Consider the following 26,744-nt stretch of genomic DNA (forward strand, 5'->3'; position numbering starts at 1 on the left):
AGTAGGTGTAGTACATCTCTCTCCCCCTCTCACAGTAATGAGTACAAATAACATGTAGGCTTTCCAACACTGACACCAATCAACTATATCTTATCTTATGTCCGTGTCGCACTCAGTATTACAGGGTTCCAGCAGTGATTATGAAACGCAGGGACTCAGAGGGCTCATCCCTGATGCATTAGGTGAATAATAAAACCCAAATTATCTTTAATGCTCCCCGATGCAAAAGCACGAACAGGCCGAGGCACTTTTCCGCAGCTTCGCAGTGTAATGGATAAATCTTCATTCTGCTCATGCTAAAGGTGAGCGAGGATGTGATCGCAGTTAATCAGTAACCACCATCAACAAGCACAGGTGGTTTCCCTCAAATCTCATTTATTGGCTGCTTATTAATTAATGGAGAGGGCTCCAAAACAAACACACACACAAAACCCAAGGACATTAATCTGTCACTTTAAGAGGAATCTAAACCATTATGTATTATGTAGTAGTAGCATGAGTATGACTTGATATGAAGTCACACTGATGTAAACAGTACAGACTAAAGGCCTGTACATAAGAAGAGAGAAATGTGTATGTTGATTGTTCACACATCATCTGTGCAGACCTTATTTCTAGTGTGGTGACCGACAACTATAGTTTGATTGGTCAGACATTTGTAGTCAATCCACTGGCGTGGACGGCTGTACAATAATGGATAGTTTTGAGGATCAGCTGGCCGAGGCAGTAAGGAAGGAAGTACAAAAATCTATACAGCACATCATGTAAGGCATATAAAGACACGCAAATGGCTAAAGATCCGTGGAAAGAGGAAGCCAGAACATTGTGCACAGATGGTGAAACCTTCACGACGGCGTGTGCAGAAGTGGTACTAAGTGCACCTGCGTTTCTCATGAAGTTCTTGCCACCTTGCAAAAAAGAACACATTTCTCAGTATGTGTATATGTACAGGCCTAAAGTCAAATAGAAAGACACAGCACTAACTGGAAAAACAACCCTCCATATATGTAAGTACATATATTATCATACTTATACACACATACATATAAACACATACTTATAACACTCAGAAATTGCACCAATAATCAAAAGCAAGGCACACATTCTTAAATTCACTGCCTATTCAATAATGAAAATCCAGTACCTTGGTTTCACGGCCCCTTTTGCCTGTCTGTACTATACATATTTTAAAAAACGATTCTATTTTCTCTGCAGTCTCGAGAACAACCTTTGTGTGGAAGTGATGTCTTGCTGGCTTTAAACCTAATTTGCACGATTGTGTTGAAAACCAAATCATCAGTGATGATTAAATCATAAATCCAAGTATCTCAAAGCTGAATGTAACTGGGGGGTTTTCACTGTCAACAAAAAGTCAAAGGTATTGTCGGTGTAATCAAAGATTGATTACTTAGAATTCAGCAATGTCAAGAAATCCAAATATGATTTCATAACCAAGTATCACTGAGCGACAGCACTGAGCGACAGGATGACTGCTCCTTCATTTCCACCGACACACACACACGTTGTTGTTTACTTTGACTCGGTCCCAAACACACAAACACACAGTCGTCGTGCCAGGTCACTGAAACACCAACTGTGTAATTACCCTGAACCATGATAATAGTTCAGGAACTGCACATTCTCCCTCTGTTTAAAGAAGATATACTATAAAGCCAAGCTGTTTTAGGAAATGGCAGAGTTTTTCCTTTTTTTCCAAGATGTTTGTATTTGACAGGAACAAATGAGTTTCAGGGATGTTAGTTATGGAGGTCTACTTACATATATTAACTTGTTTTCATGGTCACATATATATGTTAGTTATGGAGGTCTACTTACATATATTAACTTGTTTTCATGGTCACATATATGTTAGTTATGGAGGTCTACTTACATATATTAACTTGTTTTCATGGTCACACATATATACAGGAGTCTTTTAGAGTGGAGTCGTTTATTTAGGGACAACGTCGCTGATCACGAGCCACAGACCTCATAATGACAATAAAAATTCTTGAATCTTGAATCATCATCATCATCATCACAGAAACGTTGACACAGACCATTTGTTATTCACAGTGGAGCAAACTGGAGTTTCCTCATCAGAGTAAATTAAATATATACCGACCAATACATTGTGTGTGTGGTTACAGGCCGTGATTGTGTTGCTTTAAATGCATTAATGCAGCACAAACAGAAAAAAGATCTGGTAACACAACTACTTCAGAAAGATCTCATTCCACCACCACGCTGACGCTCTTTTCTGCTGAGCAGTTTGACATATACACACACCTTGCGCCTTGGCGCATCTTGCCTGCACTTACCTGCCTTGCCTTGCATATACCTTTTACACACACACACACGCACGCACACACAGCAGTCTCTACGGGCTCATGATAACTCAAACATATCATTTTTCAAGGATCACCTGATCAGTGCAGCCTCTTCCTGACACTATATAGAGAGCGGCTGTGAATCCTGATTTGTGGATCCACATTTAATTTAAGTCAGTTAAATTAAGTCAAGTGGTAAAGATGCTGATGTCAACAAGCCCATATTTCATCCTGCTGCTCTTAAACTGTTCTTATGCTGGTGAGTTAATAAATGTTCAACAAAATATTTTAACATTTCATAAGAATTGTGGAGAATTTTAGTCATTGTGAATATTTAGGATGCAACAAAACTGGTCAGCTGGTCCAGTTTTAGTCAAACTGATCAAACTGGTGTGTGCTGCACATAATGAAGACTGTTTTCATTAGCGTGGGTTTATCTGTGGGCCACACGGGCAGTGTGGTTAGCACTTTTGCCTTTGCAGCAACAAGACTCGGAACAAGGTGTGTGTGTGTGTGTGGCATGTGTCCAGGTATTACTAATGTTGTGGGGACCTAAACCTGTTTACACAGTCACATTATGGGGACTTGTCTTCCTTGTGGGGACAAAAAGCAAGTCCCCATAACGTAAATTACTACATTTTAAGGTGAAGATATGTTTTAAGGTTAGGCTGAGATTGAGATTAGGGTTAGGGTTAGGGTTAGGGTTAGGATTAGGATTAGGCCAGTAGTAATTGTGGTTATGGTTAGAGTAAGTCTCCAGGAAATGAATGCAAGTCAATGCAATGTCCCCTCATGTCATGAATGTCGAACATGTGTGTGTGTGTGCATGTGTGTGCGTGTGTGTGTGTGTGGCTTTTCTCTGGGTTCTTCCCACAGTCCCAAAACATGCAATATGGGGATTAGGTAAACAGGGTAGGTTTACCTAAATTGACCATAGGTGTGATTGTGTGGTTGTTTGTCTATGTGTGTGTCTGTGATGGACTGGCCTACTGTCCAGGGTGTGACCCCGCCTTTCACCCTATGTCAGCTGAAGATGGATGAATGGATGGATGGATGGATGGGCTGATCTGTAAGTTTCTCCTCATGTTAGCAACAGTTTTTTACAGTTTTGATGGGCAATACTGTAAAATAAAACAAAACATCTGTCAAAATGTGTCTGATTTTAAGTTCAGATTTGTTTAACTCGTTTACAAACAGATCAGGATGGATTTTGTCATATTAATGTAAAATGGTAATCGCTATAAGAAGGTAATAAAAGTCTGTGCTCTGTGAGTGATCTTGTAATTGTCTATTGTATTATTATTTATTTTGTGATGGTACAGATTTAGTAATTAAGGTAGTGTATACATATTGTGTTATTCTGTAAAATTCAGTGAGATTTTGTATTTAGGTGGAGTCTTTAAATAAATCCACTGGACTTTTGTTGGTGTATTTTAGTGTGCAGCCATGGTCTAGTGGAGCTCGTGGTCTAAGGGAACTTAAGCCCCTTTTCCACCTATGGTTCCAGCTCGCCTCGCCTCGCAGTGGCCGGCAGTCTGGTGATGTCACACGTAGTATCGCCTCAGCTCGCTTGGAACCTTGCCAGTGCAGGCACTAAAAATAGTACCAGCTACTATCGCAACGGAAACACGCCATTAGGTAGCTTATAACCAGAGGGTTGCTGGTTTGAATCTTAACAAGTCAGGAGTACTTCTAAGTAAGGGACCCAATCCCCATTGCTGCTTATTGATCGAGATAATTGAACATTCTAAATTGAACCCAGCCATTCCAGGTGGGCAACTTTCAGTGTACTCTGGATAATTGGGACGGTTATGTACATATTAAGGTAAAATAATCATATCAAGTCCCTTAAGAAACTATTGTTAGATGGAGACTGTTCCAAAAATAGATAATAGTTGAAATAGGTGTAACTGCAGAGTGCCAGCTGTGGGTCAGCAGGTCAGTGCTATAGTGTCTGCAACAGGAAGAAGAAGAGTGAGTGTGATGTGTTTCTACAGGTGATGAAAAACAATTCATATTTGTATTTTTTTTCTTCCTATTCCACGACTGTCTTTCTCTACTATTCCACTGCCAGGTCGAGTTCTGCTGAGCCTCAAGCAGCGTGTGCGTGACCTGCAGCTGCACGAGGTCAGGCAGCAGCTCCTTATACGCAGCATCAGTGGACGTCAGCCGCTCCTACATGTGAAGAAGGGACAGATTCAACAGCCACTGAACCACTTCAACCCACAAGACAGTGCTACTTTCACTCAGGTATTTATTTATTTTTTTACTCCAGTGTCTAATTTTAAGCAAATAGACACTGGAATATACAGAAAACAGGACGGAAATGGCAAAGTAAATAGTGGCAGATGTGATATACAATTCATACAGCACATTTAGCACTTAAGCATAACACACTCCCACATATGGTTGTATGCATCATGATTACATAGATGGTTAGAAGTATGACACATGTATCATACATGGAGGATAATGTGCAACAAACTGGGATAAAGGAGTGAGAAAAACCATTTTAACTTTTCCACACTGAGATAAACAATATGGACACGAATGAGGATGAGAATTGGGGAGAACTTCAAAGTGTGATAAAAAGACTGAAGGGATGTGAAAGCAGTTACTTTGAACTGTGATGAAGACAAAATAAGTGTCAGAAAACGTAGAAAATACAACACACACTGTCACATCACCATATACGGTATATTTACTGGATCAAAGGGTAGAAGGCCGAAGAGTGAGCCGTACTGCTACTGCTCCATGAAGAAGTGGAATGGCTTCTATAATCAAACAATTAAAGCTGCTGTAGGTAGGATGCTGGAAACATAGGTGACTGTTGACTTTCATTTACAGGTTCATACAACACTCACAGCCGTCTGTCCTGAGCTGCTCTCATTACAAGAGCACAGACAGATGCTCTTGTTTCATCTGATAACCTGAAACAATCTCTCCATCTCTGAAACTGCTGAGATATATAGTATATATATTTTCTTTCTGCATCCCCCACACATCCATTTTTATGCCCAATGCCTTACGTTGAGACCAGCATTAGGAATACACTGGATATGCCCCTCCTCCATCACTCGAGTCAATTTAGAGTGTCCAATTAACAATGATCGGGTTGTTTTGCTCAGTGGTACCCCAGCCATTTACCTGGCAGGGATTTGAACCAGCAACCCTCCCATGGGCTGCTCTGAAACTCTGCTGATATTGACATGTTTTTAATCCATTCCAATCCTATTTATTTACATATAAAGCACATTTAAAACAACATAGTTAAATAAAATGCTGTAATAAAGCAATAGTTTTTTATTTTATTCTTTTTATATATAACTCTCTTTTTAATTTTCCTTCTTTGGCTTCTTTGCAGCTTAAAAAGTTTTTGTTAGTGGATTAAAGTCTGTATACAGACTCGGTATGTCACTAGGTGATAGTCCAAAAAAAACAGATCTATCAGCCTGGCATAGGTACTACAGCACCACACACAGGCCTGGCATAGGTACTACAGCACCACGCACAGGCCTGGCATAGGAACTACAGCACCACGCACAGGCCTGGCATAGGTACTACAGCACCACGCACAGGCCTGGCATAGGTACTACAGCACCACGCACAGGCCTGGCATACATACTACAGCACCACGCACAGGCCTGGCATAGGTACTACAGCACCACGCACAGGCCTGGCATAGGTACTACAACATTAAGAGTTGTTTGGGGGTGGGGGGTTCGTGTGGATGAAGACATTGACTGAAACAATGCTGTTTTTTCAGAAAACATATTCTCAAAATGACAAAGAAAAAGGATTCTTTACATGTTTGTGTGCATAGGGCCTTAGATGTAGACTTGCAGTCAAGACCAAGACCAAGACAATATCAAGACCAGAGGGTATTGATACCACGACAGACCAAGTCAAGACAAAACCGAGACCAAGACCGAGACCGGAAAAAGGAGTTGAAGTTCCACCATAGCTTACATGAATTGAAGAACAGCAGCATACTGGGGTTCAGCTCAGTTTACATTCAATACATATGAGAAGGTTTTATTTCAACAATACAGAGACAGAGTTTATGTCACGTGAGCTCTCTCACTGTGAATGTTTTCTCAGACTGTGACGGCTGTTACTGCACTGTGGATTGAGACTGTTGAGGACTGACAGGACTGATACTGACTCCTCCCAAAGTCATCTGACATCAAACTTGAAATTGCATCATGTCCCATTGTAGTTGCCAAATTACACTGTATGATATCAACTAACTTTTTTTTGTGATCAAATTTTTATTTTATTTTAAGAAACAACATAAGAAAAATATAGATAAGTATATGCATTTACAAAATTAGAACATAAAATATAAATTCACATACAGACCTATACATATACACAAATACATATGAATAAACAACAACCTAAAAAAAAAACAAAAAAACAACACAGTCCCAAAAATAACAAGAAAAAGAAAAACCCACCCTCCCCCGGATCCAAAACTTCAGCCCACGGAGGACAGTTAAGAGAGAATTCCAAACCTCTAATGCTGATTCTTTTGCTCCGTGGACTCTAGCTGTCGACAACTCCAAATAAACAATATCCAAGTATGTTAAAACCCATGCTCGAAAAGAGGGTGAATGTGGAGGTTTCCTACCTATGCGTAAAGGTAGATCACCAGGGCCGGATGGAATTCCACCTGAATTTTACCTCACCTTTTGGCCCTGCTGTTGTGGACATGATCCAATATTCGGTCAGAGTGGGTTAATTCTCTAGGGATGTTAGTTCTGCTTTAATTTCACTGCTTCTTAAAAAAGGGAAGGATCCGGTTGAGTGTTCTAGCTACAGACCTATTTCTCTTTTAAATGCAGATTTAAAGATTTATGCGAAAATACTGGCTCGGCGGCTTCAGGGCCATATGACTGATTTGGTTCATAGTGATCAGACAGGGTTTATAAAGTCTAGACTTGCTACAGATAATGTCCTGCGTAGCCTTGGAGAAATCTTGATAGAAGCTTATCTTCTGGTTCTGTCAGCGGACGTCCCCGATTTCCTCACCCACTCCTTCTGTTGAAACCTCAAGAACCGCACGATGAAGGGTCTCGGAGGGGGGGGGGAGTCCCGGCTTAGCTGGTAGCAGTGACCAATGAGCATGCTCTAAATCCAAGCCCCTGTCGGAGTCAGCCTGAAGAATCTCAGGGAGAGTAGCCCTCAAAAACGACATGGCATCCTTGTCTTCAACAAGTTCCGGGAAACCATAAATTTGTAGATTTACTTGCCTTTCCTGATCCTCAAACTCAGTTTGGCGTTCAATTTTTCGACCTCAGAAGCCGAAGCAGAAGGCGAATCACAGCACTGCCTCCTCCAGCATTTCCAGACGAGCCTCCACGCTAGTCATCCTGGTTAGCATGTCGGCTAGTTTACCCTCAATCGCCTCAACCGCTCTCCTCGTATCTGACATGTCCTTTCAGCAAAGTGTACGGCTTGTATTGTAGAAGTGGAGACGGACTCATCCACGGCCTCCCGATCTGGCGATACAGGAGAGGCCTGACTAGCTTTGGAGCTAGCGGTAGCCCTGGTGCACTGTTGTTGTTGAGACGCATTTTCATTTTTCCGGGAGTTTGGCATATCGGTAGTGAAAGAAGCCTACAATCGGCAACTTATGCATAAAAAAGCATTGAAATAATTAGCAAATGCCTATATGTTCACACACAATGTAAGTAGTGGTGCCGCAGCCTCCAGTCTAAGCAGCCATCTTACTCGGGATCCACCTGTAGCCGATATCAACTAACTTGAAATGGATTAGGCCTCATGTTAAGTCAATGATCCCATTTATTTAGTCAAACACCATTTTAAGTACAAAACTGCAATCCAACAATACAAAGACATGTGCACACGTCAAAAGCACGCACTTACACACACATACACACACAAACGCGTGACTTGTAAAGCAGTTGTTTTCAGTGTAACTGAAACATTAGAATCAGTTCATTAAAAATATTGGTTCAGTTCTTCCTCCATGACCGGAGCACAGACTCCTTCTGACACAGTCACTGGACTGAAACACAGTGACAGTGTTTGTGATGCCGCTCACTAAATACACCAGACTCCTCTTTTAAATAATGAGATTTTAAACATTTCCCTGGTAGTTCTTGGAGCTCAACCCACGTTTTTTGTAATTTTGTAAGTAATTTTAACTGATCTATAGTTCGGAACTGTTTGGCTTTATTTTTGTGTCGGACGTCTCTTCCTGTGACGGCTAGACTTGTAGTCAAGCTGGCCTAAACTGCAACCAAGACAATTCCAAGACCAGAGGGTATCAAGACCAAGACAAGACCGAGACCAAGAAAGTCGAGGCGGTGACAAGACTGAGACCACGTCAGTCTCGAGACATACAACTCTACTTAGTTGTGAGGTGTAAACTGAGTTCAAAAGGGTTGCAGAAGAGGTTATTATTATAGTATTGATGAACAAAATACACAAAAAACACTGAGCAAAAGCAGCAGAAATACAGAAACAACAGAAGTGTCTCTAACCTCAGCTTCACCTGGTCCTGACACAGCATTTGTGTGGGAACTGTTCAGCATCTTTTAGCTCTGAATGCCATTTGAGGCCGATAATGTGAACAAATGAAAGCTGCACTGTTTCCAAACTTTTTTCAACACTGTATGTTCCTGTGTCTGTCTTTTGTTCTTCCAGAGGTTCTTTGTGAATGAGGAGTACTGGCAGCGTCCTGATGGTCCTGTGTTCCTCTTTATTGGAGGAGAAGGGCCCATCTATGAGTTTGATGTACTGGCAGGTAAACTGGGACGTCCTGATTTTCCTAGTTTTTCTGTGATCGTTCAGGTTTTTTGAAGTTCAATTCAATTAAATTTTATTTGTAAAGGGCCAAATCACAACATACATTATCTCAAGGCTATGTACAGAAATCCAACAATGAGCAAGCACTAGGCATCACTAGGCAGGAGAGAAAAAAATACACCCTTTTATCAGAGGAGGAAATCTCTGACAGAACCAGACTCAGAGATGTGCAGCATCTGCCTCGACCGGTTGGGGTGGACAAGGACAAAATGGAAGACAGAGGAGAGGAGGGGGAGAGAAAAGTGAAAGAGGGAGGCGAGGTAGAGACAGAAGAGAGAGATAAGTAGCAGATATATTACAGTTTAGACAAGACAATTCTGAATCAGTTATGACATGTTTATAGTTCTATATCAACAGTCGAAAAGAGAGAGAGGAAGGAAAGGCACCAAATAGGGAGAGAAAGAATAATGTTAATAACTATAAGGCCCTAACTATAGGCTTTATCAAAAAGGAAGATTTAAAGTCAAACTTTATATACACCTCCTGAGGCCCTACTCTTGGGAGGCAGTATACATACTCTCGCTGTATTTCAGTCCCGTGACAGTGTGACAGTCCCGTGCAGTTTCATGCAGCTGTGCAGCGATGACTCCGCCCACATTGAGTAGGTACTTTGTAGTGGAGATGCAGCCTAAACCATTCCATGCAGTGCCGTGTCGAGGCGAGCCGGGGCCATGGTGGAAAAGGGCCAATAGTGTTAGTTCTGCATTTAATTTGATGTTAAAATCTCGCTGTTAAACTCAACATGTGACTAAACCCAATCACTGCCTTAAGTACTGCCCTCTGCGGGTTTTTATCCTATCTGATAGATTCCAGTTTGTTCACGTTAATGATAATGCCTCATTGCAAACAAAAGTGGCAGTCTGGCCATTTCTTCTCCCTCGCAAGCACCGGCCTCTGAAATATAAAAGGTTGCTATCATGCTCGCCACCACCTGTGGCTCGTTACCAATTAGACTTTCTACTGGCAGGTCTGTGTATAGTTCATGGTCAGTTAAGAGAATACGACATACAAAAACATAAAGCACAACTACAAACCAAGTCTGTAAAAACACAACACAACATGCAAAATAACATATACGTCTTTAAATCCATCTGTGGTAAGAGCCACGTAAGCTGTGTCGGACAATTCTTTGACAATTCGTCGTTGTGTCTCTACATAAAGTTCAGGAATGACTGTGTTGCTGAAGTGACGGCGGGATGGAATATTATACCACGGGTCCAGTACTTTAATCATATGCTGAAATCCTGCATCCTCCACCACAACATAAGGCTGCATATCTTCACTATAAACACCGCCCATTGCTTTACTGTGTTCTGCGCATCATAAACCAAATGGTGCACACGTGTCCTGAACCGTGACACACGTACGGATGGATTTTGAATGAACCGTTCCACCCCTGAAGTAACATCCTGTCTTCTGCCTTCTGCCCAGAAACTGATTCAGGATACTCCACTTGTGTGAGTGACACATCTGGCCATCCTATTAGCAAGGAGTTAGGGTTGATGGGATCAGGGGTCAGCAATATCTGTGAGGTGTAGCTTAAGGGTTTTGAGTTCCTTTAACATCATTAAAAATGGTTGAGCTCCAAGATTGGGGGGCACTTGGTGGGTTGAATCGCCAATGGATCTGTTGGGGTGCTAGCTGGGCTTGAAGGCCTCTTGCAGTTCCCGATCACCCCCTTTAAAATTGGTCCCTTGATCTGAGTGCAGCTCAAATAGCTTGCCCCTTCTAGCGATGAGTCACCTCAAAGCCATGAGAAAGACATCTGTGTTGATGCTGGCGGGGAAAGTTTTCAACAGAATTCTCTTAGAATGAGGGATACAGTGGATGTTAAACTGAGAGATGAGCAGGCAGGCTTCCGTAAGAGCAGATGCTGTGCCGACCAGATTGCCACCTTATGTATCATAATAGAGCAGTCACTGGAATGGAACTCTCCCTTACACATTAAAGACAGAGCCACCCTGTGGAAGACGTTAAGACACTACGGTATACCAGAGAAGTTTATATCTCTAATCCAGAGTACATATAGGGACATGAAGTGTAGGGTAACCCATGCAGGACAGCTAACAGAGAGTTTTGATGTAAGGACAGGAGTATGTCAGGGGTGCTTACTGTTACCTGTTCTATTCGGCTATGGATTATGGGTACAACTACTACAGGAAGGAGAAATAGGATCTAGTGGACACTTTGGTCACAGCTAGAGGACCTAGATTTTACAGACGATCTGGCACTCCTCTCACACAATCACAAACAGATGCAAGATAAGACAACCCACCTGGATACAGCAGCAATCAGCACAGGGCTCAAAATCAGCAAAAAGAAGAGAGAACTCATGAAGATAAACATTACCAACAACACACCGGTCATAATTAGAAGGGAAGAGGGTGTCAATATGTACTGCTCAAGTGGTCATGCATTTAAGTTCGAAGGGATGGATGGCCTCGGGGTCAAGCTGGCTGCTGTGACGTAGGCAACCTCCTACTTGTATATGGTCATTGTTCTCATCAAATTCTAGGCCCAGAGTAAGGAGGTGTCAAGCACTGGCTTCCCTGACCTCAGCTGGGCAAGTTCCATGGGGAAACAGTCTTGTACTCATTGAAGGAGGGAGATCTGGGCCTCACGATAAGTCTTCACTAACTGGTTGGTGAGTCTTCTGCACCTTACTCCAGAGTGACTACATAGCCAGCTTGTTCCAGCCACTGTATTTCAGACTGATACGCTCTGGCTAGTTCTGGGGCTTTGGAGTGCCTCCATTTAGTCCTTGTGAGGTGGGAAAACAGAGCCCCTCTGGGTGCACATAATTGAGGGAAGTTCTGGGCACAAAGCAGAGGAGTGGCGTAGCGATTGATGCCGTCTGCAGCCAGGCAACTGATTGCTTCTTGATCTTGGTGTGACCTTGTGCTGGCCTTTTCACTTTGCCAGGGGAGCACATCCATATGCCACAAACTTTCAACTTGTTGATAAAGGTCTGCTGGTGGGGTGTTACAGGATGTGAAGTGACAGTACCGTAAGGGATTGCTTGAGCCCATGTATAGGACCCTGAAGTGTCCAACCCAGACGGGTTTTGAATGGTGCCCCAGGTGATTCACTTCTCAAGTAGCTCCAGTGGCATAATCAAGTGAGGATGGTCAGAACCTATGAGGAAGAGGGGATGGATTCTCTCAAATAGCTGAATGGAGAGATCCTTCATGTGTTGCTTTTTCCATTACAGGGCTCTGACTGGGTAAATGTGCTCTTTAATTGAAGAAAATAAGAATAATCCCATGTTTCTTTACAGCACCAGGCTGACACAGAGCCACAGCTCCACTGAACCATCTATTCCTTTAACACTGAGCAGCAGTGGCGTGCAGACTTTTTGAAGGGCAGGGGCGAAAAAAAGGGTGCATACAGCGCTTTCTCGCCACTAAAGAGGGCACTAAGTTCCACGTGTTCTTGAGGGCACTTTAGACCTGTTTATACAAATGGCACATAGCCTTAAAACTAGACAGAAGGGGTGCTCCCCCAGAACATTTTCAATTAAGTAGATGCCATTTCCTGTATTCTAGTGCATTTTAACACCATAACCAGGTAATCCTGGTTCTGTGAGACATAGTTCTGGCTAAATATAGATTAAAAAAAGGGTCCAACATAAAAGTCATTGCAACAGTAATGTTGCACAGGGAAGGTAAAGAAGGTAGGAAGGTAAAGAACAGGTTTCCCAGGTAGTGCTCTTCTACGTCTTGGGCTTGGTATTCCTCTGTAGCTGATTTAGAGCTATACTTCCTGCGTCTGGCTTATCCAGGTATTTCTTCTGGCACCTCAATGCCTACTGCTTCGGCTTGCACTTTTGCTTTTGTAAAAAGGAACTTGAACTCCTCATCTGTCCTCATTGCCTTCACTCTTTGTATGACCCCTTCTACGATGTGTATGATACTGATAAGTCAAGGTTCTTTCTCTGAAGCGTAACAGATGCGATGACAGTCTCATTGAAGATTGGTGTGGTAATCTCCATGCATAGAATAAAGTCTGTACTGCGCAGGAGCATCTGGGCATCACATGCTGCAGAGTCACTGTCAGCCATAGGAAGGACCTTCTTCAGGGATCTCAGAGCAGAGTTTTAAGGGCAATTAAGTGTTTTTTTTTTCATCCAAGAGGGCAGTTTAGTGTGTTTGGCCAATGAGGAGGGCACCTACACATGTCTTTTTGCCACCAAGTGCACAGTTTATCATGTTTTAAGCAGCCAAGATTGCACTTTAGTGTGTTTTTGTGCTAAAGTGGGCACTTATCAACTTTAGCACATTTTTTGCCTCTCAAGAGGGCACTACCACACATTTTTGCCTCCACACATTTTTGCACCATGGTTTAACTCCAATACTCGTGCTCTTAAACAGGCGTTACGTAAATTAGAAAGAAAATGGCGTTCCAGTAACCTAGAGGAACTTCATATAGCCTGGAAAGATGGTTTTGTAGCTTACAAAAAAGCCCTACACAAAGCGTGGAGTTGCCTAATATTCTTCTTTAATTAAAGAAAATAAGAATAATCATAGATTTCTTTTCAGCACTGTAGCCAGGCTGACACAGAGCCACAGCTCCACTGAACCATCTATTCCTTTAACACTGAGCAGCAGTGGCGTGCAGACTTTTTGAAGGGCAGGGGCGAAAAAAAGGGTGCATACAGCGCTTTCTCGCCACTAAAGAGGGCACTAAGTTCCACGTGTTCTTGAGGGCACTTTAGACCTGTTTATACAAATGGCACATAGCCTTAAAACTAGACAGAAGGGGTGCTCCCCCAGAACATTTTCAATTAAGTAGATGCCATTTCCTGTATTCTAGTGCATTTTAACACCATAACCAGGTAATCCTGGTTCTGTGAGACATAGTTCTGGCTAAATATAGATTAAAAAAAGGGTCCAACATAAAAGTCATTGCAACAGTAATGTTGCACAGGGAAGGTAAAGAAGGTAGGAAGGTAAAGAACAGGTTTCCCAGGTAGTGCTCTTCTACGTCTTGGGCTTGGTATTCATTCATTTGATCTCAAGTGGGCCGGACCAGTAAAATAATAGCATAACAACCTATGACCAACAAGAACTTGAGAAATATAAGTGCAATTTCAACAATATCATGCCTAAATGTCCTATTTACACATCACACTGGATATATAAAGGCACAAACATTTAGTCACAGGTATCTGGAAGTGAAAAATATTGCATTTGACATTACGTTTAGATTGTAATCGTAGTGTGAAATTTCAACAAATTCATCCCGTAGGCCGGATTGGACCCTCTGGTGGGCCGGTTCTGGCCCCCGAGCCGTATGTTTGACACCCCTGATCTAAGCCATCAACCTGTCAGTTAGATCCTATCCCCACCAAACTGTTTAAAGATGTGTTTCCTTTAATTAACAGCTCTATATTAACTCAAAATAATTTATCCTTATTAACTGGATATGTGCCCCAAACATTTAAAGTAGCAGTTATTAAACCCCTTCTAAAAAAAGCGACCCTTGACCCAAATATTTTAGCTAATTACCGACCTATATCTAATCTTCCCTTTGTCTCTAAAATCTTAGAAAAGGCAGTTGCTAATCAATGATGTGAATATTTGCACATTAATGGCCTTTTTGAAGATTTTCAGTCAGGTTTTAGATTAAACCATAGCACAGAAACAGCACTAGTTAAAGTTAGTAATGATCTTCTCTTCAGATAATGGTCTAGTTTCTTTACTTGTCCTGTTAGATCTTAGTGCTGCATTTGACACCATTGATCATAATATTCTACTGCAGAGATTGTAGCAGACTCTTGGTATCACAGGTGCTGCCCTCTGCTGGTTTAAATCATATTTATCTGATAGATTCCAGTTTGTTCATGTTAATGATAAAGCCTCACTACAAACAAAAGTTAATTGTGGAGTTCCACAAGGCTCAGTGCTTGGGCCTATACTTTTTACCTTATATATGCTTCCTCTAGGGAACATTATTAGAAAGCATAACATACATTTTCATTGTTATGCAGATGACACACAGCTATATTTATCAATGAGGCCGGATGAAATAAATCAGGTTGTTCAACTCCAGGAATGTCTCAGAGACATTAAGTCCTGGATGACCTGTAACTTTCTACTTTTAAACTTTTATACTCGGCCCTAAACACCTCAGAGAAAAACTTTCTGATCACATTGTCACTTTATATGACATCACCCTGGCTTCCAGTTCCACTGTGAGGAAACTTAGAGTTACTTTTTACCAGGAAATGTCATTTGATTCACACAAATCTAATTTCCAGAACAGCCTTCTTCCACCTGTGGAACATTATGAAAATTAGAAACATTCTTTACAGGATGCTGAAAAACATGCTTTTGTTACATCTAGATTAGATTACTGTAACTCTGTGGAAATTGCATTCAAAAACGTAAAAACAATTTCTCAGCTTGAGTGCACAAACTGTGTTTCAATAAACGAGGTTTACAGCGAAGACGAATAAAATACAAGATGAGGACGTACAGTAACCAACCAACCAGCACAGGGCTCTACGTCATCACAAACATAGTTACTTAAAGGGACCATAATCTCGGAACAGTCCTTCCTACATGCATAACACAATAGGAAATAATCACATGAAATAAGTGTATAGAACTACACAGTGCAAGGGTGAATTATGTAAGTCCATTCACTACACACGTCCCCCCAGAATTCACCATATGAGAAAAAATAAAATATAAATAAACAGTCATCTGCGAGGTGGTCGTATCACCCGGCCACAACGGCTGCGCCGTACAGGAGACCGGGCAGGCACCACTGTGACAGGTGTCCCGCCACAACCCGGATGTGGGGTTCGAAATGTGGGAGTTTTGGGGGGGAGGGAAGCGGGGGGTGGGGGCAGTGCTGGAGGTCGCCCACGTCGCGGGGGCTGAGCCAATACAATGGGCCCAGCTACATCCAAATAAGCTGGTTTGAGGCGGTCAATGGAGAGCCGCTCCGGTTTGCCGCCCACATCCACCACAAAGTGTTTGTCCCCTGTCTCAAATACCCGGAAGGGGCCCTCGTAGGGCGGACGCAGTGGTCCCCTGTGGGCGTCGTGCCGGATAAAGACATATTCAGCCGTTTTGAAGTCCAGCGGGGATGTGTGACTGAGGCAGGCCGTGGTGTGCGGTAGGAACGGGTGCAAAAAGCCTCGCATTGTCCAGGAGCGTGTCCCACTAGAGAGTAGAGTCGCTGACCAAGGGTCTTGGGGTGGTGTTGGGGACAAAATCCCCCGGGATCCGCAGCGGCTGGACATAAACAAGCTCTGCGGATGAGGACTGTAGGTCTTCCTTTGGTGCAGTCCTGATGCCCAGCATTACCCATGGCAGCTTGTTGACCCAGTTGCAGTCTTTGAGGCCAGCGCGAAGAGCACCCTTCATTGACCTGTGAAATCGCTCACAGAGTCCGTTAGCCTGTGGGTGATATTCAGTCGTGTGGTGAAGTTTCACCCCAAGGCTCCGGGCAACGGCGTTCCACAGCTCAGACGTGAACTGCGTGCCCCGGTCAGAGGATATGTCCGAGGGGGTGCGGAAACGGGCAACCCAGGTGCCAATGAATGCCCGCGTTACCACCACAGAAGTCAGCGATGACAGCGGCACAGCCTCAGGCCAACGTGTGGTCTTGTCTACCATGGTCACCAGGTAAGTGAAACCATGAGAGGAGGGCAGAGGGCCAATCAGATCCACGTTTACATGATCAAAATGTCTCTCTGGCACCGGGAACAACTCCAACAGGGCTTTAGTGTGACGGTGTACTTTGGCCCGCTGACATTCAAGACAAGTGTTAGCCCAGTCTCTAACGTCCTTTTTGAGGCCGTGCCACACGATCTTCGCTGCCACCAGTCTCTGTGACACTCTTGAACCAGGGTGAACAACCAGGGTGAACATAGTAGTATCGTGTGGCATCAGTGGTAAACGCAAACTGTGCTTCGGTTTGAGCAAACCATGCCGACGCTGACGATTCCCAGAATTCTGGAAGTTTGAAGGTAACAGCATTCGCGGCCATGGTCGTGTCGTGTTTCTGGATACGTCTAGCAAACAAACTTCAGGGTCACCAGTGTGGAAATTGCATTCAAAAAGGTAAAGATTATTTCTCAGCTTGAGTGCACAAACTGTGTGCCTCGTTTATTGAAACAGCGAAGACGAATAAAATACAAGAATTATGTAAGTCCATTCACTACAACTCCTTATTATCAGGATGTTCCAACAAGTCTGTTAGAACCCTTCAGTTCATTCAAAATGCTGCAGCACGAGTTCTGACAGGAACTAAAAAGAGAGACCATATAACTCCAGTGTTAGCTTCTCTACATTGGCTCCCCGTACAGTTTAGAATTAAATTTAAAATCCTCCTCCTCACATACAAAGCACTTAATGATCAGGCCCCTTCATACCTGTAAGACCTAGTTTTACCTTATCACCCTAACAGATCACTTAGGTCCCAAAATGCAGGCTTACTTGTGGTTCCCAGAGTCTGTAAGGGCCCTTTAACGGTTTAGGTTGCATCCACTACAAACAAGTACCTGCTCAATGTGGTTGTAGTCATCACTACACAGCTGCGTGAAACTGTGGTGACTTTGTTTTACAGACGACACACACAAATGAGTGATGAGTGACTTGCAAAGCAGTGGTTTGTTGTTTGTATTTGTTCAGTACTTCCTTCATAGATTCAGTACTACTGAATCTATTTTCAGATATTTTTTTCTCTCTTTTCTGGCTGTTGCTGAGAGTAATTGGCACATTTTTGTGGAATTTCATGGTCAGAAAAATTAAAGGGGACATATTATGCAAAATCAACTTTTTAACCATTTTAATCCTTATATTTGGGACTCTGGAGGCCCTACCCGTCGCCAAAGTGTGGAAAAAGAATACTCAGTCATGTTTTCGTGGTCCCCCTTAGTGTAAGTATAGGCGATAAAACACTCCATGTTGAATCTCCTGCGCTTATGACGGCAGCATGCGCATTTCATCGCAAACGTTACCGACCCACCAGTAAGTTTACTTGGAGAGCTCCACCTTAGCTCCACCTTGTCCCTATAAAATGTGAGAGTGCAGAACACTCAGTTCACAGTGTTCGGCTCCATCCTTATGTAGGACGTCTCTTCCTGTGACGCCACTCTCGCTGTTTTCTGCACACGCTGCCATGTTGATATTGTCAGAGAACTAGTGGAGGGAGGGGGAGAGGAATGGAGCGGAGGGAACAGGAGCTGAGCGAGTGAGCGCTGTAAAGAGGACAAATCAGAAACCCCCTGGAAGAAGTGGGCGTGTGTTTGCCTGTGTCTCATTTGCATATAAAGGGACCATGCACAAAACCGAGTGTTCTGAAAGGGGCGGGTTTAGCAGGGTTATTGAACTGCTATGATTCTTCATCCTTATGGTATTTTGACCAAAGCATGTCACTGACATTTTCATTAGGACACCAGGGAACTATTTTAATGGGGGAAATAGGGTATAATATGTCTCCTTTAAGTTACTCTTACTTTCATAATGAAACGCAAATTAATTAAAAAAAAAGATCTTGGTAAAACATATTGAATCTTATCTGCTTTGCACATATTTTCCCAGGTCATCATGCTGACATGGCTAAAGAGCACAGGGCTCTACTCCTGGCTGTGGAGCATCGTTTCTATGGTGACAGCATCAACTCTGATGGTCTTAAAACAGAAAACCTGGCAGACCTGAGCAGTCAGCAAGCGTTAGTGTTGGCTCACTACACTACCAGTGTGTGTGTATGTGTTCAGAGGACACCCTGCACTTACTCTTGTTGCATATGACAGCCATCAGGAGCAACGTGGGGTTAAGCTTTTTGACCAAGGACACCTCAGCTTGTAGACTAGTGGTCTACATCGAACCCACAACCTTCAAGTTGAAAGACGACTCGCTCTACTGTACCACTGAGCTACCATCAGCCCCTGAGTGCCCCCTGAGTGTTGATTCAGTTCTCCTTTAAGTGTGTATTTGTGTATGTGTGTGCTTCTGCATGTGTGTTTGTTTTGTGCACCACAATTCACTGATGATGTGACAATGATCAAACATCCTTTTCTCATATGATGATGTTTTGGCATGATACAACATGTAGTGACATACTGACACTATATGATAGCATCATGACTCAGTGAGACAGTGAGTCAACATTAGGGCCATACAGATCAACCTTATGTCCCTCACCCTGTCATAATGCCAGGTCATGATTAATGCTTTTTTGTTGTGCTTTGTTCAGGCTTGCTGACCTGGCTGTGTTTCACCACCACATCAGCCAAAACTTCAGTCTGAGCCACAGGAACACCTGGATCAGCTTTGGAGGCTCTTATGCTGGAGCCTTATCTGCCTGGTTCAGAGGAAAGGTAACAGGAGATTACCTTTACCAACGAGATTTCCAAATCTTTAGCATTAGTAAGGGAGACCACACCAGTGAAAACCCTCTCATTGCCCTTAATAACAGTCTCTTGTGGGGTAGGGCCCTAAAAGTGCCAGTTGATGGTTTATCTTTACACCAGTTTATGAAAAAAACTTTTTCTGACTAATAAGAACAGCTTATCACACAGTTTGAATTGTTAATGGGTATGGATGATGTGCTTTGAGTGGAGACAAGAATGACAAAGCCTGGATCTTTCCTAACATTTACCCTGAAAATGCTACTGTGCCCCGAAATCTTTGAATACATTTACGTTGCCAAAGGCAGTGGTAATAAGTAAAGGATCTGTTCGTCTTATTCAGAATATGAGGGGTTACAGGTAAGCAGCACAGTATCTTATATGACAGGGCTATTCCATTCATTTGGAATTAGGGCCAGTTCATGAAACTGAGGCAAAATAAGGGGCAGGAGAATATGAGTCATTATAAAGAAATGACAACAACATACAGAAGAACAACATGATGTACTGCATGTTATGACAAGAATCATGTATTTAGTATCGACATCTGCTGCGACCTAGAACTTGATGCCAAATGTGTCCGGTTTGCTGACGATGTAATGGATGAAGTTGCATCTTGCCTTTGTTGGAAAGAGCTGTTCATCCACAGTAATGCTGACACCGGCTTTTTTTTAGCTTTTCAGTGTGTCAACAGATCTCCCACTCTCTCAAATGACATTAAATCTTAATAAACAACATGCAGTTCTTTGGGGTTTGTTCGTTGAATTTTATTTTTCTACATTATTTTCAAACTTTTTTTTAATATATATATTTTTTTTCTATACGAAAAGTACCGGGTCGCCCCAAATAAGTCCCAGAACGCAGGCAGGATAAAACCAAGAGGTGCTGGATCCTGGTCCAGCCCTGGGCCCGCTAATTGAATAGCCCGGTTATATGGTGTTTCTCTCGGTCAACAGTCATCCTCAATATACTCTGTGTCCAAGTCTCATTTCCTGTGTGATTTCAGAGGTGCCACACATAGTGTCAGTGTATAATTGTTAATAGAAGGTGGAAATAATGTGGCTTTGTTTTGCTAAATACCTTTGTGGATTAAACAAACTTATGAAATGGACTTATTTCATGGTTTGGGACAAGTTTGTATCTTCTCTCCGTCTCATTTTCTACATTACATTAAACCCTGTGGTCACACAGGCGATATAAGACTTTGTTTTTCCCTCTGTCTCTGTTTGTGATGTAGTTTCCTCACCTGGTGTTCGGGGCCGTGGCCTCTTCTGCTCCTGTAAAGGCAACGCTGGACTTTTCTGCCTACAACAATGTAAATCCATGGTTGCAACATTAGAACATTAGAGCAGTTTATTCCCTGTCCACATGTGACTTCAATGTAGTGGTTTTCTATTATTAGAAAGTAAACCTCTTCACATCATCATCATACATTTAGCTAATTAACAATAATTATCATGTGTGACACATACCTCCTTTAAATAACCATGTGTCATCTTCTCTGTTTCAGATCGTTGGCTCCAGTCTCATGAATGAAGCTCTTGGTGGCTCAGAAAAGGTGTGAAGACGAGCAGCTGCCTGTTTATCTGTGTCTCACATGGTCACACTCACCCTCCTCTTCCTCGTCCTCTTACAGTGCCTGGCTGTGGTGCGCCACGCCTTTGCTGCAGTGGAAGAAGCCTTGATGGATGGTAGCTTCAGCAAGGTGGCCGTGGACTTTGGCTGCTGTCAGATCCCCAAGGATCCTGATGATCAGGTGACACCTTGGACTTTAAGGGGCAGAACATGGACACAAACCCAGCCAGCATGTCCATGTTGGCCGTTATCTTCAGGCTTTGCCCATCATTGTTTCAACTACATACTGTATCTCTTTCAAAAATATACCGGTATATGGCCCAGTCCTAGGTCCCATACGGTTTCAGTAACATGGGCCCCATACTGTCGGCCCACATGGACATGCTGGCTGGCTAGCTGATGCTCGGGGGGGGTTTATGATTGCGTGTTGTAGGCCTTCAGGACGGGGGCAATGATGAATGTCTGCATGGCCAGGATAACTAAAAGTAGCCTCCTGACGAAAATGGACGATGCAACGATGAAACTGTATTTACTGCAACTGCAAACTGTTATTTCCAAAAGAAAAGAAACAACAACAAAAGACATAATGGAACTGTGACTACACTAGTGTACAAAGCAGTTTCTCGTGAGAGAAACAGTGAAATACAGTGGCCAGCTTTCTTGAGAAGTCATAGACTTGAGCACATTTAGATTCTTATTTGATAGTCTATTGTTACACTCTGTTTGACACTTATCCACCTGATATGTGCAGCATCCCTGGCTGAATAACGTCTGGCTCCTTTACTGGTGGTTCAGAATGCTTTATTGAAAACATGTCGTAAATGTATCCCGAACACACACACACACACACACACACACACACACATAATACCAAATAAAACATACACTCACCTTGTGCCCTTGTCAGTCAGGTGCGAACAAAACCATCAATAGTGCTTGAGACTCCGTTTGCAGCCTTGATTGTTACTACATTTCCCTCGTTTTTTTTCCTACTTCCGGTATTTTGCCCTTTCAAAATAAAAATATCACTTTTAAACAGATGACCTACCACAATAAAAGTAAAACAACATGTAGGATATTTATGAGTGTTTTACAGAGAAACATCATTTTTTTTCTCTCTTACTCATTATAAGTAAATGTTTCACTATATTAGAATGTTAACACAAGAAACTCATTTTACCAAAAAGGATCTGGCAATAGACTGAAGTCCTTCAACAGTCTCTAGTAGAAGGAGCAACGTCTGGATTGTGTGTTGGACGATGGATGGCTTGCAGGAATGCTGTCCTTCCTTTCTCATCTTCTGATCACCAGATCAGTCCAGAAACTGAAGTCCAGAAACAGCATCCACACCCTCGTGCGGATGCTGTTTCTGGACTTCAGCTCAGCATTCAACACGATCATCCCCCCAGGACCTGGTACACAAACTGGGCCCCCTGGGCCTCAACACCCCCCTGTGCAACTGGCTGCTGGACTTCCACCGACAGAACCCAGTCTGTCCGTGTGGGTAACAATACCTCAAGTGTCATCTCCCTGAGCACCGGTTCCCCACAGGGCTGCGTCCTGAGTCCCCTGCTGTTCACCCTGATGACCCACGACTGTCGTCCCAGGTACAACACCAACCACATCCTAAAATATGCAGACGACACAACAGTTGTGGGCCTCATTCAGGACAACTACGAACTGGCCTACAGAGAGGAAGTGCGACATCTGGTGGACTGGTGCAGGGTGAACAACCTGCTCCTGAATGTCGACAAGACAAAAGAGATCATCGTCAACTTCAGAAGATCCCGACCCAGCCATACACCACTCCTCATCAATGGCACAACGGTGGTCGTCAGCAGTACCAAGTTCCTGGGGGTTCACGTGACAGACAACCTCAGCTGGACACTTCACACTACCTCCCTGGTGAAGAAAGCCCAGCAGCGCCTACACTTCCTGCGACGGAAGTGTAGGGACCATCGAGGGACCATCGAGAGCCTGCTGACCAGTGGCATCTCCGTCTGGTCTGGGAGCTGCAAGGCCTCCGACTGGAAGTCTCTGCAGAGGGTGGTGAGAACAGCGGAGAAGATCATTGGGACTCCACTCCCACCCATCAAGGACATTGCACACAGGCGCTGCCTAACCAGGGCTCACCAGATCCTCACTGACCACACCCACCCCCACCATGGACTGTTCTCCCTGCTGACGTCTGGCAGGAGGTTCCGCAGCATCCACTGCAGAACAAAACAAGACTCAAGAACAGTTACTTTCCGCTGGCCATCAAACTGCTAAATTCCAAATAACAATTTAGCAGTCCCCCCCCCGGAAATTATCTGTGCAATATTTAACTGTTTTTTTTGTTTTGTTTTTTCATATTGCTGCTACAGTTTCATTCCTGTTTTTTTGTGCACTACTTTTATATATATTTATTACATAAAAACACTTACTTATTTATTTTTTATTAATCATAGTTAGGATGAAGAGTTTGATACATGTATAGACATTTACAGTAAGATAAAAGACATTTCTCATCAAAACTCATAAGTGACAAAATTCAATGCTATGTGTTGGTTTCTTATCTGCTGCCAAGCAACGAAATTTCGTTGCCAGTTTTCACTGCTGTGTTTTCTGTGCAATGACAATAAAAGGAAGTCTAAGTCTAAGTCTCTAAAACAAATCTTCACCGCTCATCAGTCACTGTCTGTACAACGTCTGCCTTTCTAATGACAGTGTCAGCGACGGTTTCTTCTTGGAATGTGCCAGCTTTGCACGAGGGCGATGTTAGAGAGACGCTCCAAAATTGCTCTGCAACATATTGAACATGACGCCACCTCTTACGAGCACACGTGTCCTCCTTTCTGATTCTGCCTGGAGGTGGTAATGCAGCAACAGATTTCATTGTCAGGGGTTCAGGACTGTTCGGATCACTCAGACCTCATAAGGTCCTCTCACATGCACCTCCTGCATGACATGAGCATGTGGAGCATTAAAGATGAGGTCACTTTGCTTTGAGCTCAGAACGTTGTAAGGCGATTTTTACCACATCCTTTTATTCAGATGGAGCTGATGCAAAACTTGGCTGACATCGTCATGGGAACCGTGCAGTACAATGAGGAAGGAGTCCTCATGTCTATCAAAGACCTCTGCACTCTCATGACCAATAAGAGTGAGGCCCATGAGGGAGAAATGGATGCATACAGACGCCTTGTTCAACTCGCACAGGTATGGAGATCACTAACCTCACCACCAGATGTCACTGTTGCATCAAATATTATTTCAATTCTGGTTGTGTGTTTACCCCTCATCATACAGACTTTATGAATACTGTTAAGATGTATCCATTAGGACAGTGTATATTGTCTATTTAACCATCATTCAACAGAACTGTCAACACTCAATCATGGTGCAAGTTAAAATGTTATAAATTACTACAATAATAATTTTGATTAGTCATAAAAACAAAAAAGGTTAAGTAACCAGAAAGTAATCATTAGTAACCTAATGATTAGTCAACATTACCTAATGAACTAATGATTAACTGACCTTTAGTTTCAGTCAACTAATAATAATGAGTGTCTAATCCTTAGTTTCTTGTTTCCTCATGATTACTTGATGATTGATGAGCTTCTCATTTGGAGGTTTTATTGATGGATCACTGGAGATCTGCTCGTTGGTTCCTGTGTGACATTACTATTGCATCTCTCAGTACTGTCTCTGCATGACACACACCTGCAGATTTACCACAGCATTTACACCAGTGAGGAGTCCTGTCTGGACGTCTCTCATCAGAGAGCAGTGAAGGATCTGATGGACACGTCGCTGCACTCCAGCAGAAGAGCAGCAAGACAGTGGACCTACCAGACCTGCACAGAGTTTGGCTTCTGTACATCACACACACACACACACACACACACGTTGGACATTCATGACTTAAGGGGACATTGCATCGACTTACATTAATTTCCTGGAGACTTACTCTAACCCTAACCATAATTGCTACTGGCCTAATCCTAATCCTAACCTCAACCTAACCTTAAAACATATCTTCACTTTAAAATGTAATCATTTATGTTATGGGGACTTGATTTTTGTCCCCACAAGGAAGGCAAGTCCCCATAATGTGACTGTGTAAACTGTTTTAGGTCCCCACAACATTAGTAATACCTGGACATGCACACGCACACACACACATGCACACATGCACACACACACACACACACACACACACCAGTTACTGAGAAATGAGGTTCTGCCTCATTAGGACCAGGTCTTGGTCTCCATGCGGACTACTGGTGTTTATAGTAAAGGTCCTAAAGAGGTAACAATAGTACAAAAGATCACACACACGCAAACACACGTCACTGTATTATATAAAATAATAGTATAATACAATTATGAGCAATTATAATACAATTATGAGCAACATCATTATGTTGCTCATAATATCTGGGTGTGTGTGTGTGTGTGTGTGTGTGTGTGTGTGTGTGTGCGTGTCCGTGTGTATAGACCAGACTTGTGAGGACAACACTTGTCCGTTCTCTGGGATGCTGACCCTGCAGACCAGTACTCAGCTCTGCACGCTGCTGTTTGGCATTTCCCAGCATTCTCTGCCTGCACACATCAGCTTCACTAACACTTACTATGGAGGAGACACACCCCCCACACACAGGGTCCTGTATGTCAATGGTGAGTTTGGATAAACAGTAAATGTTAGAAATCAAGAAAAATATCAACAAATGAATTTAGTTGGACAGTAAACTTGTCCACAGGTGGAGGTGACCCGTGGCGGGCGCTGTCAGTGGTCCATGGCAGGAGTGAGGGAGAAGAGGAAGATCAGAGCATCTTCATTGAAGACACGGCTCACTGTGCTGACATGATGAGTCAGAGAGTCACAGACCGCGGCTCACTGAAGAAAGCTAGACAGGTACACACTAACATCACACAGTCCTCACATACAGGGATATATGAGTCAGTGTCACTGATCTATGATAGACAAGCTAATGTGTTGGTAAAATGGTTTCTCTTCATAGTGGTCGTGAAAAGATATTTACATTTACGAGAAGTAAACTTTAAGATCATCCTTCATTAGTCCCTCAACAGGGAAACTGAAGGACGAGAGTGTTACGGCAGCAGAGACAGTGAAGATAAAGATAATAAATAATAAACATGCATTACCAAAAAAGAAAAGTACAATATAAAAAGATATAAACACGTGGACTATAAAAAAACTAGTTCAAAAAAGAATATAGAATGTACATTATAGACAGTTAGCAGAATATACATAGTATACACTTGATAGTCAGACCATACAGAATAAATCACGTTCCCTGTTGTTCATCTTTCAGGAGATTGAGAAACGTGTGGCGTGGTGGCTGGAGGTCGCTGCCCAGGAGGAGATGCAGAGAAAAGGAGTGTGATGAGGCCACAATGTAACCGGACCAGGTCTTATCACTGTCTCCTGGAGGTGATAAGAAGCAGATTAATAAGTCGGTGTTGGTGTGGCTGCCTGCTGTAACCATCTCACAGCTCTGCACTTGATCTGTGCAGTTATACTATATCTGTGTGTTTTACAACCTTTCATTTGTGTTTCATGTTCATTTCTCTTTTAGATTGAACAGTTTTATTTTGACATTTATTGATGTGTTTTTGGTCATAAG

At 42.9% G+C, this 26,744-nt stretch overlaps 1 protein-coding gene across 1 annotated transcript; it reads left to right on the top strand.

Moving 5' to 3' along the window:
* Positions 1-2,389: 2,389 nt before the first annotated feature.
* Positions 2,390-26,529, top strand: LOC122773857 (thymus-specific serine protease). Its single transcript, XM_044032823.1, has 13 exons — positions 2,390-2,589; positions 4,405-4,580; positions 9,006-9,105; positions 18,725-18,854; positions 19,380-19,503; positions 20,771-20,848; positions 21,044-21,091; positions 21,170-21,289; positions 24,145-24,309; positions 24,823-24,970; positions 25,594-25,773; positions 25,857-26,011; positions 26,433-26,529. The coding sequence occupies exons 1-13, from the start codon at positions 2,532-2,534 to the stop codon at positions 26,502-26,504; spliced, it is 1,554 nt and encodes a 517-aa protein (XP_043888758.1). The 5' UTR covers positions 2,390-2,531; the 3' UTR covers positions 26,505-26,529.
* The last annotated feature ends 215 nt before the right edge of the window (positions 26,530-26,744 follow it).

The sequence above is a fragment of the Solea senegalensis genome, linkage group LG8, assembly GCF_019176455.1.
Source record: "Solea senegalensis isolate Sse05_10M linkage group LG8, IFAPA_SoseM_1, whole genome shotgun sequence".
Classification (NCBI taxonomy): domain Eukaryota; kingdom Metazoa; phylum Chordata; class Actinopteri; order Pleuronectiformes; family Soleidae; genus Solea; species Solea senegalensis.

Bases quoted from the DNA above. Each gene is read 5' to 3' on its own strand.
- LOC122773857 (XM_044032823.1), top strand. From the start codon at position 2,532: ATGCTGATGTCAACAAGCCCATATTTCATCCTGCTGCTCTTAAACTGT. The intron at 19,504-20,770 runs GTAACAGGAGAT...TTTGTGATGTAG, and splicing joins CTGCCTGGTTCAGAGGAAAG to TTTCCTCACCTGGTGTTCGG. The intron at 24,310-24,822 runs GTATGGAGATCA...ACACACCTGCAG, and splicing joins GCCTTGTTCAACTCGCACAG to ATTTACCACAGCATTTACAC.